Genomic DNA, 15,811 nt, shown 5'->3' with positions numbered 1-15,811 from the left:
TCCAAATACAGCTAGCGCCATGTGCTGTCATCACCACGCACCCCGGCCAATATGCGACCGCGCTGCATCCACGACCTGCCGGCATCAGCAGAGTTGTTACCCGAATGCATACCAAGCAGTGCGTCTTACTCAGACCGCTAAGAAAGCCCACGTTACAGATGAATCGATCGAACGCCACACGAAGCGGTCGCACCAATGGATAAGGCTGAATGTGCAGTGCGAATTGTTCCTTCGCGAAATCTACCATCCGCGAACAAGAGGAAGGCGATCGGGTTTGTAGCGCTCAGAGCGCCCTTAGCGTCGGTGCGTGCCGCAGGCAAGCTTTACCGCTACTAAACCCCATCAACGCTAGCAATTCACTGATCGACCTGGCCTTCCATTGTCTCGATTTTCCTGTGAGATGCGCGTTATTGGTGGAGGACTTGTAATCAAGCCTTGTGTGCGTTGCGGTGGCGGCATGCTTACTTTTTTGCTGCGTAGCACGAGATACCCTTGCTTCAACGACCGGTCTGAGCCTTGTACATCGAGTTACCAGCCCCCAAAGGAGCGGTCGGGGAAGCACAAAGCGGTTAGCCCTTGCGCACATGGCCTCAGCGCATACTATTTCCGGGGCTCCTCTACAACCTGCAGACCCCGGTGGCAGGGCGCCGCGGTCTGCCCAAATGTTCAGCCTCGGCCAGATACGCATTTCCAAAGCTTGATAGCACTTCTCGCACATCCCATCGCGACTCGCTCTCTCAACAAGGCATGCGATCGAGCCGAACAACATGCCGGCGATGGACTTGAATCAACCGGTCGCGACTCCGCCTGCAGGACATGTCTCCAACTTCGACCATCCTCAGAACGAGGCTGCGCTTGCATATACGACGCTCGCGCTTTCGCTCGCGACTGTCACGCTTTTCTGTTGGTTCCGATTCTTGGTCAAACACTACATCATGGGAAAGCTGTATCTGGAAGACTGTAAGAGCAATCTCATGTGTCGTAAAGAGGTTCAGCGACGCTAATGCAATGTAGACTTGATACCTCCAGCTTGGGTACGCTCGCATTGCGCAATGCACACGTGCGTTTCAATGTTAACCACCTGCAGATCGCTGCCATTGTTCATATCGCATGCGGCTTCCAGATCAATCAATTCGCGCCCATTATCCACAGCTGGGATATGACCATGCTCACATTCGGCAAATACCTCATGTGGTATCGCATATCGTCCATTTTCTACAACATCGCCATCGTCCTCATCAAAGTGGCTATGTTGATACAGGTCCTCCGGATCTTCGTTCCACGCGGTTCTCAATCGAAGACCTACTACGTTGTCCACGGCCTGATATGGATGAACGTGCTGTACTACAGCATCATCGTCTTCCTCATGCTGTTCAACTGCCAGCCCATCCAGAAAGCTTGGAAGCCGTGGCTCCCAGGGAAATGCATGCAGATCGGCATCATCGCTATGTCTACCGCTGTTGTTAACCTAATCGGCGACCTATCAATTCTCTTCTTGACCCAGAAGGTAATCTGGAACCTGATGCGCGTGGAGCGCAGACAGCGGCTGAAGCTCTCCATCGTTTTCCTCGCCGGCATCGTGTACGTCCCACTTCCCCTCTCACGAAGGCTTTCAAATGCTAATATCGACCCAGCCCCTGCGGCTTCGCCGTAATGTGTCTCTACTATAACGACAAGCAAATGCACTCGACCGACTTCACCCGCGACTCCATGTACATGTCCATCGCCTGCTACGGCGAGATCGCCTCCGGCATGTTCGTCCTCTTCCTGCCCGTCGTTCCTAAGTTCTTCACGCACCTCAAGACGGCGTCGTCTTTCTCCCGTCTTTCCACTAAGCGCACGCTCGCGTCGTCGGATGGCGGAAACATTGCGAGTAGGGGTGGAGGGGTTGCCAAGAAGAAGAGTCTGTTCCACATTAGCTATACGCAGAAGGAGAGCGATGAAAAGTTGGTGGTTAATGTGACGAGTACGGTCAGTGTGAGGACTGAGATGGCGAGTGGGGTGGGAGTCGGGGCGGGAGTGAGCTTGAGATGGTGAGGACGGAGAGGGAGGTTGTTTAGGGTTGGGATGGGGGTTGTGTTTGTGCGCTTTATTAGATACCCAATACATATGTTTTTCTTGCTAACTCGACAGTGGGGTACCATAATAATCAGCCCGATCTACCGTTTTCCAGTTTGATGCCTGGCTTTTTTGGAGCCAATAAGCATGAGAGCTGCACGAAGCCTCCAAGAAGCTGTGGTGAGCTTCATCGCTAATATAACATCGCTTCGAGATGGGTCCTTTCCCCGCTGCGCCGGAACCCACGTTCATGTCAAACGCCGAATACGAAGGTAACAGTGCACCGTAAACTGCACAATATGGTTGCATGCCGTGTCGCGGGCTTCAAAAGGAACGATGTTCGTTAGAACGCATGGGCCTAATCTATGGTTATTACCACTTCGGGAGGGCCACAACCGGCAAATGGAAATGCACCCGCTTGTTCTCGGGTATATTGGAGTCGCAGCAGAATGGCTCGCTACAAGTGCAACACTACTCAATCTACTGTAAGTGTCGCGCAGCACGTCCGCCTTCGTCTGTTAATGAGGACCAGACTATATTCCATCTAATTGGATGAAAGTTACGCATCAGGGGCCGTCGTAGTCCTGCAATTGGAACTGCAGCCGCCGATCTTGTCATGATCTAGTAGCACGACCTGGACCGCGTTGATTGCTCATATCTTTAAAAGGCTACTATGTCTCTCTCACATACTGTCGGATTATCCCAGTGTTCCTGACGACGCATCGCTTGGGTCCGGCAAGCATTCTGAGCGCATAATCATCATGTTCGCACACATCGGCTTGACCGCAGCCCTTCTATGGAGCGTGGCTCATGGCCTTCCCACCAATGACCTCCCACTATCATCCTCTGTGGTCACGTCTCGAATCAGCCCTTCCACGAGGCAAGCCCCCAAATACTGGACCCCACCCATGAAGTCCAACATCCAGTTTATCCTCACCGGCATTCCCGACGTGGACGACAACTACATCCGACCCAACACCGGCATCTACGAGATCGACATGTTTTGGACGCCCGCGGAGACCATCTCGAAGATGAAAGAGCTAGGACAGCGCACAATATGCTACTTCAGTGCCGCGACAGCAGAATCGTGGCGATCAGACTACAAAGACTTCGACAAGAATGACCTCGGCAAGGAACTGCCAGATTGGCCGGGAGAAAGATACCTAGACATCAGACGGGACAACGTCCTCAAAGTGATCAAAGCGAGAATCGACCTCGCCGCATCCAAGGGCTGCGATGCCATCGAACCGGACAACGTCGGTCCGTCTCCTCTCCCCAATTTACATCCCCCAATCCCCCTACTAACATAACCAGACGTCTACTCCAACGACAACGGCTTCTCTCCCACCATCCTCCCCAGCGACACCGTCGCCTACCTCCACAAGATCTCGGAATACGCCCGCGCCAAAGGCATGTCCGTCGGCATAAAAAACTGCATCGAGATCCTAGGCGAAATCTTCGACGACGTCGACTTCGCCATCAGTGAAGAATGCGTCCAATACCTCAACTGCACCGTCTACTCCAACTTCACGACCGCCCCCCGCCCCAACACCATCGCCAAGCCCGTTTTCGAGGTCGAATACGTGAATTACACATACACAGGCGAATGGTCGGATGACGGCGTAGCACTAACCCCCTCTGCTATGCGCACTAAGAATGTAAACTTTCCAGGTCTGACGAACGAGAAGTTGAGGAGGAAGTTGTGTAATTTGGATGAGAAGGGGGTTACGCTGGAGAAGCCGTATCTGGGGATTAATACGGTGATTAAGACGCTCGCGTTGGATGGGTTTGTGATGTATTGTGATGGGAGTGTGGAGAAGACGAATACGAAGGATGTGGAGGGGCAGGCGGGGCCGAAGGCTGAGGGTTTGGGGTGGGGATGAATAGGAGGAGTTGGGTTAGGGAGGTGGGGTGGAGGAAGATGGGGGGGCGGTGGATCCGTGAGTGGGATCGTGTATTTGCCTAGTCTTGATTAGTCTATTTCATCTTGCTTTAAATTTCGCCATATAAGTGACTGCCTGTATTTGCCGCTCTGAACGTCACCAGGGTCAGTAAACCAGTATACTGACGTGTAGCAATGATGAAGAATATGTATGCGTGGTCATATCGCTTTGAAGGTTCTGACTGATGAAAATATGGATGGTCTGGTCCGTTCGCTGGCTGGGTCGCGCAGCCATACTCAACCTGCCGGTACTGGGCAAGGCGCTCACTCTCTTCTGCGGAACACTGAAACGCTGAGCAAAAGAAAGGACCCCATTGGTCTGCTGCCTTTGGGGGAAATGCTCCGTGCCCCAGGCAACGAGCCTGACTACCGCATCGATCAACCCGCCCCACTTTTTCTTGCTCTTTCCAAACGCAGAATTGCCCTCACCCCCGCCACACACACAACCTCAATTTCCTTTCTCCACCCAACATTCTACTGAACTTCGACTCGTCAAACATTACGCACCACCTGCTCGTCGCCACCTCGTTAGAAATCTACATTCTGCGCCCTCGCATTCACATGTCCACCCATATCACTATGGAGGTCATCAAGAAGAAAGATGGCACGTACCAGCACGGCGCCACGCTCATCCTCGATGAAAGCCCTCAGACGTGCACCTTTGAGGATGGAAAAGCTTTGTATCTCACAGCTGCGCGCGTCCTCGAGTCCATCAGCGCTAAGCTGTTTACATGCAAGCCACCGCCAATGCTCCTCCCCAGCATCGATGACATCTGTCGCAAGGATTACGCAGTTGAAGGCCCTCGCATTCCCTACGAGTACAGCATGGAGTTCGTTATCAGTAACATCAACATCTTGGCAGGCCAGCTTCAATGGGTCGTAGGTCAACTCAAGATCCATATGTCTTGCCATCTTTACTGACTTTCCTGCTCCTATAGGCGAATCCAGACCGTGAAGACATCGACCCCGAAGTCAACAAGGGCATCTTCTTCCTCAACTGTGACTTACAGCACTCATTCAGCCACTGGCTCCCGAACATTCGGTACAATGTAATCGTGATGACGTACCTATGGGCACTCGATGTAGCCGGCTGTATAGATGAGGAACTTTGCAATGTTCCAGACGTCTATTGGTTCTGGAAGTCATTCATAGAGGCATGGGTAGCCTCACTCAAGCCCGATAGCACGTTTCACAAGCAGAAGGTCTTCCTTGACGTCTGGGAGTCCTCAAATCTCGATCTGATCCTCTTTCGCCACAAGAACACGGAGAAGATCAAAATCTATCTCGCCCAACTCAAGGAGAAGATGCCGAAGGTGCCGTTCGAAGATGCGCGGAAGTTCATTGAGTTGTGCGACTCCGGCAGCATCACTATGGATGAACTCAAGCAAGTTGGCCCAACCTATGCATTGCACTTCGTGCTCGCAAACATCCAGGAGGCCACGGAGTTTGATAATTACATGGCACATATAGCGCGTGAGCGTGCCGAGGAGAAAGCACAACTGGTTGAGAAGGCACGCGTGGATCAAGCCATTCGTCGTGCAAGTGCCGATGACCATGGGATGGACGTGGATGATGACGACGACTTCAAAGACGTCCACTTTCCGGAGGACGATGACGAGGATGAAGACATGGGTGAGGCATCGCCCGCCCTGGACGTCTCTCGTGTAGATTGGGATGATGAGGTCCTCAGAGGCTTGCTGAACGTGCATCCCAGCACAGACATTAGCGTGAAGCTCGTTAAGGAGCAGCGCCCTCGCACAAGCCGCCAACCTTGGATCACCGAGGAGAAGGCCATGGAAATCATCTGGACCAAGACAGACATGGTGAGCGACCTCTTGGACAGGTTGACTCTTTAATAGGGCTGTAGGTTAGTAGTTGGGAAATGCGTGCCGGTTTGCTGAGTCTTGTATGATACATCTTGGAATAGCTTGCATGGATTTGGAGTTTGGGTAACATGTAAGGCTTTGAATGCCTTTGATATTGTGGTTACTTGATTCTGCGGGCTTATGTGGCGATGTCAACCTCAAAAGTACTTTTCGATTGGAGTTTCAACCTCTCTCCGTGACGCCTTATTTCTACAAACATATCAACCGTTGATAATAATATACAGCGAAGGTCAACTCGAGTATCAATGAGTATTCAAATTGTCATCTATGTCGTCATGTGTGAGCAGCGATGGCTAAGGTTCGTGGAAGCGGTCGTCGCGCACTGCTTGGTAAACTCTCACCCTATACATGAGGCTGCAATAAAGGACCCCAGAGAAAACATGACTATATGCAGCAGTGAAATTCCACGTGGATATTACCTGCATCTGTTCCTTAGTGTTACCGTAGACGATGGTGCTTGCAATTTTCGTAATAGGTTTTGGCAGCAATTGAGGTATACTTAACCTATCACATAACGAACCTGTGAACGCTACGCGCTCCGTGCTGACACAGGCTGGATAGGCTGCAAAAAATCTACAGCGACGTTCGAGGACTGGCTGTGGAAGGTTTGATCCCATATCCACACACGATCGCGACGGTACATTGACACAGCTGGACTGCATTGCACATAGAAAAGATGCATGCGAAATATCATAGCATGTCATTTTCGATCGAGTGAAAGCAGGTACGCGCACGTCACCGCAGGCCACAGCCGCCGCGCCTGCCTTTCACTTCAGGCGTCTCTCACTTCAATGCCCCACCAAACTCACTCAACCTCAAAATCCACGGCTATATATACCGTTCAATTTGCCATATCTCCAACAATCTTATGGCGAAGGACAGCACTTGATGGGGTAGCGGTACATGACCAGGCGCCGGTAACTAGATACTGCACCCATCAAGGTCCTAAGTGAGAGCTTGCGAAACTTAGAGGACTACACACCCTAGGCGACGTGAGTTCGATCCGCAGACACGCCATTACTTCCAACTACCTACTCACCTCTGGAACAGCCGTCCGGTTAGGACAGCTAGTGGTGGGTAGACATAAGCTGGTTGTTCGAGGCCTCTTTTTTTTGTCTTTATTTTTATCCGTTCCTTGTCTTTTGTGCGACTATTAAGGAGGTAGCTGTATCGTAATATGTGGAGTAAAGGGCCTGTAGTGCACCTTCTCAACGTGCATACCACCATTGATATTGGCGTCACCCTTGCGAGAAACGAGCTGCCTCGCACTTTCAACTCACCTCGCTGTCCTACTATGGCCTTGTTCCAACCGCAGCACTTGCGTAAATATCTTTGACTATGTCAAATGTTAAACGATTATATGGAATCTGAACCGTCTTTCATTCGATCGCATTATTCACAGCCTTGACTTGTTTAAAGCGCCAGAAGCAGACGAGCATAGATGAAACAGCAGTTGTCTAGCCATGTAAACGTTTTGAACGTTTTAGTATACAGAATTTTGAGAGACCAAGCAAGTGATACAATAGATTGCATGATCGTGTTGAAGCGATCACAGAAGGACATGAGAGTGAAGAAACACCGCAAACAAAAGAGAGATAAAGAAATCACCGCCCGCCCCTAGGCCCTAACTTTGGCAGCATCACCGGATCTGCCTAGCTCATCGTGCTAAAGGTTTCTACTTTGTCTCCACGATAGCAGCAAGGCCAAAAGGTGGAGCAAGGATAGCATAATTGCCAGACTCTTCTCTCTTCCTGCCGCAATTCATTGCGTGACACTTTTCCTCATCTGGGAAATTTGATGCTGTTAAACGTTGTCCCTCCGAACACTTACAGATCCAAGCCATTACAGTCTGTCCCTGTTTAGCCAATGGGTATGATCTAACTTTGCCCCCTGCGATGACTCCAATCTCTTTGCGTCCTTCGTTCAGAGCCTCTCTCGTAAGTTTGCGGCATTCAACATTCTTGCAAGATGTACTGCTGCCACCTTTTCTAGGGCTAGGGACTGGTTCCCATTGGTCCTGCCTGTCATTGATCGTAAAAACCCCAACTTTCTCCAGACACTGCCTGCAGATCCGACGTACGCCGGCCAAATCCTTTTTTTCGAAACGCACAGTGCGAATTTGAGTGCTGTCACCTTTCCATGATTCCGAACTCCAATCCTTTATTGTCTCGAATTCCTTACCGCCGATCGTTATTGTTTTCGGAGTCTCCTCGACCGAGAGAAGCACATTCTGGCCACTGTCTTCTTCCTCGGAACCCGGACTCTGTCTGCTGGTCGGTCAGATACAGGACAAGGAAGTTGAACTGGGGACAAGAAGACGAGCGATTTACATGGGAAGCTTCCCCGCCTTGACACTGGACATTCCCTGTTGTGCCGAGCCAACATCCTCCTCCGCATCTGACTCGTCTTGTCCCTCCGGGTTAGGAATGTCTGATATCCCCATATCTTGGAAACCCCCTGCTAGTGCATCCATCGGTTCCTCGAAAAGTTGCACGTGGTATGGTCGAACCAATGGGTGTTTGGCGGACCCAGGGCTGCTGGTGGGGGAGTCAGGATCTCCGGACGAGGATGAAGCCGTGACACTGGACAGATTCCGCGGAATCGCAGGAGACTTGCGTGAGGACATGGCGCCGTTGCAAATACTGAATGTTGATATATCGTTCTATCGAAATAGGCTGTAGAGCTTGACCGGGTAATTGTTTGCAAAGATGTGTGTTTCTAGCTCTTGAAGCGGATAAGTGAGCGAACTTATACTGCGGTAGTCATGAGTCAATATTGGTAGATGACTGTTTTTCCAAGCAGTATTCAAGTAGACTCACATCCAACGCTCTGACCACGAAGACATTGTGCATTGATCAAAGCCGTTGGGCTGTTGGGCTGTTGACGATGTTTTCTTAGTATAGTGAGTCCACACATCTGTCGCTCTGACCAGGCAGACATTGTGTGTTGAGTCAAGCTGTTCACAGTCGACCATTGGCCATGTTTACTTGGTGGAGTGAGTCCTACGGAGACGTTGTGTCTTGAGTCGGGCTATTGGGTTGTTGGCCATGTTTTCTAGGTGGAGATGGGTACCCTCAGTGCAACGATGAGCTCAGCCCGCGGGCCCGCACGGTGTGTCGTCAATCACATTAAGTACCGCAGGGATATATTACCTCGCACGTTGCATGGCGCTAGCAGGGGGCATGTTGTACAAAACGTGGAGTGCTCACCCCGCATTCGGGGTTGTTCCTTTACATACGTACTTGAACCCACCTCCCCGCACATCTTCTCGTCGAGGCCCAACTCTCTTCTCTGGCTTATCACCATGTGGTCCCCGTCACACTCATGCGCTTGCTAACCGATGCCCATTCGCCGAGTCAACAGCGGCAATGCTCTCAGTCAAGCCCGTCGAAGTCGCCCCTTCCCAAGCCGCCGAAACTCATCCTTCCCAAACTACCGAACCTCCTTCCCGTCCTCCTCACCCAAATTTTGCCCCCTTCCACATCATCCCCGGCCTCTCCAACTTCCGCGACATCGGCGGTTGGCCCCTCTGCACCCCATCACACGCCCCAACCAAGCGTGTCCGCAAAGGTATCCTTTTCCGCGGCTCAGACACCAACAGGATCACACCGGAAGGCGAAGGAAAACTACGAAAGCTGGGAATCAAAACCGACTTCGACCTGCGGAGCAAGCAGCAAATCGAGAAGACGGGTGGGTACAGAGAAATATCCGGTATTGAGCGGAGATGGACACCCGTGTTTGCAGAAGAGCAGTATACAGAGGAGGCGGCGAGGAAGAGATATGAATTGTATGCTGGGGAGGGAACTGATGTGAGCCTCCCCTCTATACATCCAGACGTAGGCTGAAGGTAGGACGTAGGGTATCGTGACGGCGTTCGTCGAGATCCTCATTGCGGGCGCGCCCATGTTTCGAACGGTGCTGAGACATGTGCTTGCTTCTGCGAGGGGAGGTGCACCGTCCGCAGCAGTTTTCATGCATTGTACGACTGGCAATAATCGCACGGGCGTGTTTATTTCGCTTCTCTTACTACTTCTGGGTGTTTCGCCTGATGTTGTCGCGCACGAGTACACGCTTTCCGACAAGGGGCTTGCGCCGACTCGGCATATCAACGTGGAGCGGCTGCTCAAGAAGGGCGCATTCGAAGAGTACGGTCCGGAGGAAGCGAGGAGGAAGTGTGAGCGCATGGTGGGAGCGCGCAGAGAGAGCATGGAAGCGCTTATAGCCGAGGTGGAGAGGAGGTGGAACGGCCCGGACGGCTACTTCAGGGATGAAGTAGGTCTTACCGGAGAAGAAGTTGGGCGTTTGCGAGAGGTGTTCACAGAAGAAGAGGCTGACGGGGACGGTCTTCCAAATGAAGCCGTTGACCGGTTAGGGGAGGCTCCGAAAGCAAGTCGAGAGGCTGCGTTGAAAGAGGACAAAGCGAAGGCGTCGCCATAGATGTTGCTGAGTGGCCACGTGAGTTATGTAAGTTCTATTCATTATATCTAATTAATTAGCAAGTCTCACACACTATCCCTGTACAACAAACCCGCATCCACACTCGTCTTCACATCCAGCTCTCGGACGCTCACCCGTACGTTATCTTCTCCATCTCTTGCCTTTGTAGCGGCGGTCCCACGTCTCCGCCTACGTGCACATAGGAGCCATCTAACGGCGCCTCCCTCTGCTTTCCCTTCCCCGCCTCTCTGCTAGCAGCCTCCCGTTCCTTCTCCTCTTTCTCCCTAACGACCGTCTCTACAACCTTCTGACATATATCCCTGTGCGCCTCCTCCATCTTCCCCCTCACAAGCGGCATCATCCACCACACACACACAACCTCCACATCCTCAACCAGCACCCACCCTCCATCCTCCAGCCCCTCGCCCTCCCTCTCAACGCCCCTTCAACCTTACTCCTCCAGAACACGGTATTCCGCCCGTAACACCACCCCACTCGTATCCGCGCGTGTCTTCAATCCCTGTGGTGTACTCTGAAACACAGACGGGAAGACGAGCGAGTACTTCGCCCACGAGAACCACGGGAGGTATTTGATGATCTCGGTGACGCGGTAGGTAGACGGTGGGTACGTGTCGGTCGGGTACCAGAAGGGATCCTTTAGGGTGGTGGGGTCGGTTGAGGGGAGGAGTTCGTGGCCTGCGGTTAGGGCTTGTAGCGAGAGGCAAGTGTTGTGGTCATGCAGGGCGACGAGGACTTCGGAACGGGAGATGTGCGGCGGTATTGGGGCGGCGGTGTGGTAGGTGTGTTTTGCGAGGGGCATGGCGACGTAGATGCGGCGCAAGGAGGCCGTGGTTGCGGATCGATTGTAGGAACTGCTGGCTGCGGAAGAGGCCAACTGGAAAGGGAACTGTGGTAACTTGTATCGGCGCTGAAGAAGAGGAGAAAGAGCCTCAGCCTAAAGTAGTGAATTGTACGCGTTCTTTGTTAGCTAGGGAAAGGATCAAGAGCGGCGTAGGCCTGCAGTGATATAATCGAGGCAATCTTTCCCTTGTTCATTGTTAGCTGAGCGCGAGGCTGGCTCCCCATTCTGATGGTGCTACTGTTGGATAGACTGCGGCTATTCTCAGCGCGAGATGTGTTAAAAGAACCATGTGAGACGCGTCGGCCCCGCTTGAGGTGGTTTGTGGTTTCGGTCCTAAGCTTTGCCGGCGCGCTAACTTCAGCCTTGTATGACGTCAGTCATCCTTTGAGATCTTCGAGATGCTATCAATACCATCCACGACAACAATCTTGGGCCAACCTGGCGAATAGTGGAATAAAATGGCTACTTCTACAGCAGACTGCCATGCACGCTAGATCGTCTCCCCCCAGTCGGCTTTCAAAATGAACAGAGAACGCATCTCTCAGACTCTACGTTTCGGCTCTTCAAATGGCTCCGAGTCTTGTTACAAGATGTACGAACGACTTTAATGGTTTCTGATTGCTGCGAACTCCTTATCGGTTTCATCGCTACCCCTTTGGCACGATCGGCAGTTCTGATTTTCCTGACGAATCAACTCGACATTCGTACACGTATTCCCTTTGAGCCCTCCTTTGCTACGGGGAAGAAGCGATCGCTCACCATTTCCACATCGCTTACGTCCGTCTCGTACAGCTCCATATAACCAAGGTCCCCAGGCTCCCTCACATCTTTGGAGCCAAACCGCCGGAATACTCCCGCAGTGCACATATACAGCTCTGCCCACGCCAGATTTATGCCTACACAACCTCTTGACCCTTTCGAAAACGCGACCAGGTACTTGTCGAGACGAGCTGAGTCATCGCCCAGCCAGCGATGGGGCTCGAATGTATGCGGATCTGGAAAGATTGTTTCGTTCCAGTGCGTGAGTGGAATGGTCATGGCGACTGGTGTGCCCGCTGGTATTGTCCATTTTCCGCACTCCAGCGATGTGTCTACTGCGATGCGAGAACTCCTCACCACTGCGCCGTGACCTACTCTCAAACCCTCCTTCAACACCGCGGTCAGAAACGGAAGCCTCTCCAGCTGCATCAGCGGCGCGTGGCTGTTCACTTCTGGAAGTACTGTACGGAGCTCTTCACGAAGCTTTTGTAGGAAGGAAGGGTTGGAGAGAAGGTGAAATGTGACGACCGCGAGAATGAACGATGTCGTGTGTGTACCCGCTCCGACCAGAAGGACAGCCTCTTCGGCTAATCGTTCTGTTTCCTTTTCCTTTGCAGGCAGGTTGCTTTGCAACAAGGTATGGAAGACAGTCTTGTTTTCTTCATCTTCCTTCTCAAAGCCAGCTTTTCGGACCTCCTCGATCTGTCCCACGCGCTCCTATCAAGCCTAAATCAGCCTAACACACTCCAAGTAAGATCGTCTGTTATCACAACATACTCTCTTCAACTTGACATTCGCAGAAACCTCGTCGCCCATCTTCATAGCCACAGACTCTGGCAGGGCCCACATGATCAACAAGAACCAGGGCAGGTGCTTCAACAGCGCGATTGCACTAGCGGCGCCGAACGATGTCTTGTGGAACGAGGGGTCGAATTCTGGCGCTTCAATATGGTGATCGGATCGACCAAAGCAGTACTGCATCACGACGTCTGTCCACCATCAGCGCAGGCACATCAGCAACATTTCACAACTACACACCATTAGCGAAAGCAGAGTACGCATACGCCATCTGCACGACCTCCCCTCCATCACCTTTCTCCTTGAATTTCCTGACCAAAGCCTGAACCCGTTCCTCAATACCCGGCTCGAGCTTCCGCACGTTCTGCTTCGAGAAGAACGGGTTGATGGAGGTTCTTCGAATCTTGTGCAACGCGTGCGGTGCAGTGCCCAGCATAGAAGTAGGGATCGCAATGCCCCACGTTTCCCACGTACATTTATCTCTTCTATTGCGATCCGTGCTATGCGTATACGCAACGTCCCAGAACGTTGGGTCGGCAACGTGGAGTCCACCCGGGTTGATACGAATCACTGGTCCGTATTTCCCGTGCCATTCTTTCACCTTCCATATGTATTTCCCGCCGAGGATGATGTCGTAGTAGAATTCGTACCAGTATGTTGCAGCAGCGAGCTTTGGGCCGGGGAAGTGGGCTATGGGTGAGAGGTAAAGGCGGTAGTACACGAGGTAGATGTTGTAGGCAAGGAAGGCGCCGAGCAAGGGAAGTATGAGATGCATGCTGACGCTGTGCCCTGTCTCTACAACAAGGCGTTAACCGCCTGCGATTTATATGCAATAGTAATTGCCTCTTCATAAGACGGCTCAGTCTTGCCGTGGCTCTCAGCAGGGCCAACAAAGCAACTAACGCAAATCTGAAAAAGCTTCTCCTACCCCAAACTACACTAGATCCTGCCATGCCATCTGGGTCACGTTAATCCGCATGGCACGCGAAGGTCACATGACAGCCGTGTAGCAGGTCGAAGCTGATTGGGCGACATTAACGAGCGTAGGTCGTGGAATGGATCCCATTCGCTGGCCTCGCGACATCTTACGTGTTACACAAGCATCGCCGACATCTTTCGTAAGCGAAACGCCATCCCGTCTCCACCTGCATGCGCGCCTCTATCAAAAATGGAATTTGGCAAAAGGGCAAGCCACCAGAGGTCGAAGAATGGATGCACTACATGCAGGCAAAGAAGGATCAAATGCGACGAGCTGCATCCACAGTGCATGCGCTGCATCAAAGCTAAGCTCCACTGCGACTATACCACAGCTTTCAAGTTCTCCATTGCGACCGGAGCAACAGCGGACAGGCGTAAGGTTGAGCGGATCCTGCTTCCTAAACAGGACGACATATTGAGCTTGACCACCTTCCGGCCCACTGCTACCCTGCCTGGCGAGACCGATGTGGAGAACCAGTACCTAAAGTACTTCCACCAAGAGACGACATCCGGATTCCAGAGCGCATGGGATTGGTCAGTCTGGAATCGTCTCATGCTTCAAGGATGCCACCACGAAGCATTTATCCGAGATGCCGTTGTCGCCATCGGCGCGCTTCACAAGTCGCTTCGTACGGCGGCGGCGACTGGCACAAATACGAAGCACTTGGAAGAGCTAGCAAAGTTACAACGACAGTTTGCATATCAGACATATGGCAGAGCATTAAAAAAGATACAGCACGCGATCGACACTGGATCTGGACCACGTGATGCGCTCATCGCATGCTTGCTAATCGTATGCTTCGAATCTCATAGTGGCGACCGCTACAAAGCCGTCATGCATGCCCAATACGGTCTGCGCATTTACTACCAATTACCACAAGCAGACCGTCCCTCAAAGGTGGAAGACGATATCGCGGACGCGTTCCGCAACCTGGATATCACAATCTCGACCATCAACGACTGGCGCACTGTCGAGACGCACGAGAAGCTCCTGAATGAAGATGCCCCCATCGCAGCATCCATGCCCCTCGTCTTCGCCAACCTAGACGAAGCAAAACGCTACTGGCACATCATAATGCAACGCTGCTGCCACTTCATCCCCACCACCTGGCAGCACACCGACCCAGCCTCCCTCATCCGCCCCTTCAAAACAGCTCCCCCGGACAGCGTCGTCACAACCGTCGGCACAAACATCCACACCGCCTCCTTCAAGCTCTCCCCAGAAGTCGAAGCCGAACAAGCAAAATACTACGCCGAAATGTGCCGCTGGATCCTCGCCTTCTCGCCCGTCTTCCAACGCACGCGGCGCACAGCGAAGAGCACACTCCGCGAGTTCGTCACAGCCACCATGCTGCAGATCCAAGCGCTCAACGCAAAAGTCACGCTCGCAGGTATTATCTACGTCAACGAAATGGGCTACGACGACCACCTCTCAGACTTCACATCCATCATCCGGCTCTCCCACGACATCCTCAGAATCCGCAACGCAGGCTCCCCCATCTCCTACTTCTCAGGCCTCTTCGTGCTCGACCTGGGTATCATCGTGCCCTTATTCACGCTCCTGCTTAAATGCCGCGATCGCGTGCTGCGGTACGATGGCATCGAGATTCTGAAACAGTGGCATGTGGAGGGGTGGTGGGATCCGCTGCTTATTATCGCGATATGTAAGTGTGTTATTGGGGTTGAGGAGGAGGAGATGGTGGAGGGGGGGATTCCGGAGTGGGCCAGGGCGACGCTGACGGGGAAGGCGCATCGGCCTCCTGAGAGGAGGATGTGGGTGCAGTGTGTGCAGAGGAGGAGGGAGGGGCTGAGGTGGGTGGAGAGGTTTGTGGAGTGGTGATGGTACGGTTCGTATGTGAGGCCTGAGATGATAATGCGGTGCAGACTCTTCGAGCATATGGGCGGACTGCGTGCAGTAGTTGGATGGGTAATGCGTATGACGAATTGCGTGTACTTTAATGACTGAGTGTACCCAGGGTTCCATATCCCGCTCAGTCAAGTGCAGCTCCAGCTTCGGGTTACTCAGTGGATCGTAAAGCCGACCACTGGTAGTAGCTGCGCCGTAGACGTGTTAATTTCTTGGTGGCGATA

General features: G+C 52.5%; 7 protein-coding genes across 7 annotated transcripts; 5 read left to right on the top strand and 2 right to left on the bottom strand.

Moving 5' to 3' along the window:
- Positions 1 to 776: 776 nt before the first annotated feature.
- On the top strand, positions 777 to 2,037 carry N0V89_008971 (uncharacterized protein; the record flags this gene model as incomplete). The annotated part of the gene is made up of 4 exons (XM_056217724.1): positions 777 to 960; positions 1,015 to 1,034; positions 1,088 to 1,581; positions 1,635 to 2,037. The coding sequence occupies 4 exons, from the start codon at positions 777 to 779 to the stop codon at positions 2,035 to 2,037; spliced, it is 1,101 nt and encodes a 366-aa protein (XP_056069280.1).
- Positions 2,038 to 2,674: 637 nt separating this feature from the next.
- On the top strand, positions 2,675 to 3,941 carry N0V89_008970 (uncharacterized protein; the record flags this gene model as incomplete). Its single annotated transcript, XM_056217723.1, has 3 exons — positions 2,675 to 2,682; positions 2,765 to 3,318; positions 3,373 to 3,941. The coding sequence occupies 3 exons, from the start codon at positions 2,675 to 2,677 to the stop codon at positions 3,939 to 3,941; spliced, it is 1,131 nt and encodes a 376-aa protein (XP_056069279.1).
- A 638-nt stretch (positions 3,942 to 4,579) lies between these two features.
- Positions 4,580 to 5,856, top strand: N0V89_008969 (uncharacterized protein; the record flags this gene model as incomplete). Its single annotated transcript, XM_056217722.1, has 2 exons — positions 4,580 to 4,879; positions 4,939 to 5,856. 2 exons carry the CDS (start codon positions 4,580 to 4,582, stop codon positions 5,854 to 5,856), a joined length of 1,218 nt encoding a protein of 405 aa, XP_056069278.1.
- Positions 5,857 to 9,254: 3,398 nt separating this feature from the next.
- N0V89_008968 (uncharacterized protein) lies at positions 9,255 to 10,323 on the top strand (the record flags this gene model as incomplete). Its single annotated transcript, XM_056217721.1, has 2 exons — positions 9,255 to 9,695; positions 9,745 to 10,323. The coding sequence occupies 2 exons, from the start codon at positions 9,255 to 9,257 to the stop codon at positions 10,321 to 10,323; spliced, it is 1,020 nt and encodes a 339-aa protein (XP_056069277.1).
- A 130-nt stretch (positions 10,324 to 10,453) lies between these two features.
- On the bottom strand, positions 10,454 to 11,143 carry N0V89_008967 (uncharacterized protein; the record flags this gene model as incomplete). The annotated part of the gene is given in 2 exon segments (XM_056217720.1): positions 10,454 to 10,766; positions 10,779 to 11,143. The coding sequence occupies 2 exon segments, from the start codon at positions 11,141 to 11,143 to the stop codon at positions 10,454 to 10,456; spliced, it is 678 nt and encodes a 225-aa protein (XP_056069276.1).
- A 732-nt stretch (positions 11,144 to 11,875) lies between these two features.
- On the bottom strand, positions 11,876 to 13,517 carry N0V89_008966 (uncharacterized protein; the record flags this gene model as incomplete). The annotated part of the gene is made up of 3 exons (XM_056217719.1): positions 11,876 to 12,661; positions 12,722 to 12,933; positions 12,983 to 13,517. The coding sequence occupies 3 exons, from the start codon at positions 13,515 to 13,517 to the stop codon at positions 11,876 to 11,878; spliced, it is 1,533 nt and encodes a 510-aa protein (XP_056069275.1).
- A 492-nt stretch (positions 13,518 to 14,009) lies between these two features.
- N0V89_008965 (uncharacterized protein) lies at positions 14,010 to 15,560 on the top strand (the record flags this gene model as incomplete). The annotated part of the gene is made up of 1 exon (XM_056217718.1): positions 14,010 to 15,560. One exon carries the CDS (start codon positions 14,010 to 14,012, stop codon positions 15,558 to 15,560), a length of 1,551 nt encoding a protein of 516 aa, XP_056069274.1.
- Between the last annotated feature and the right edge of the window lie 251 nt (positions 15,561 to 15,811).

This window comes from Didymosphaeria variabile, assembly GCF_027946475.1.
Source record: "Didymosphaeria variabile strain IMI 356815 chromosome Unknown scaffold_6, whole genome shotgun sequence".
NCBI lineage: Eukaryota > Fungi > Ascomycota > Dothideomycetes > Pleosporales > Didymosphaeriaceae > Didymosphaeria > Didymosphaeria variabile.
Note: the sequence above shows the minus strand (reverse complement) of the source record. Positions and strands in the feature narration are given on the sequence as shown.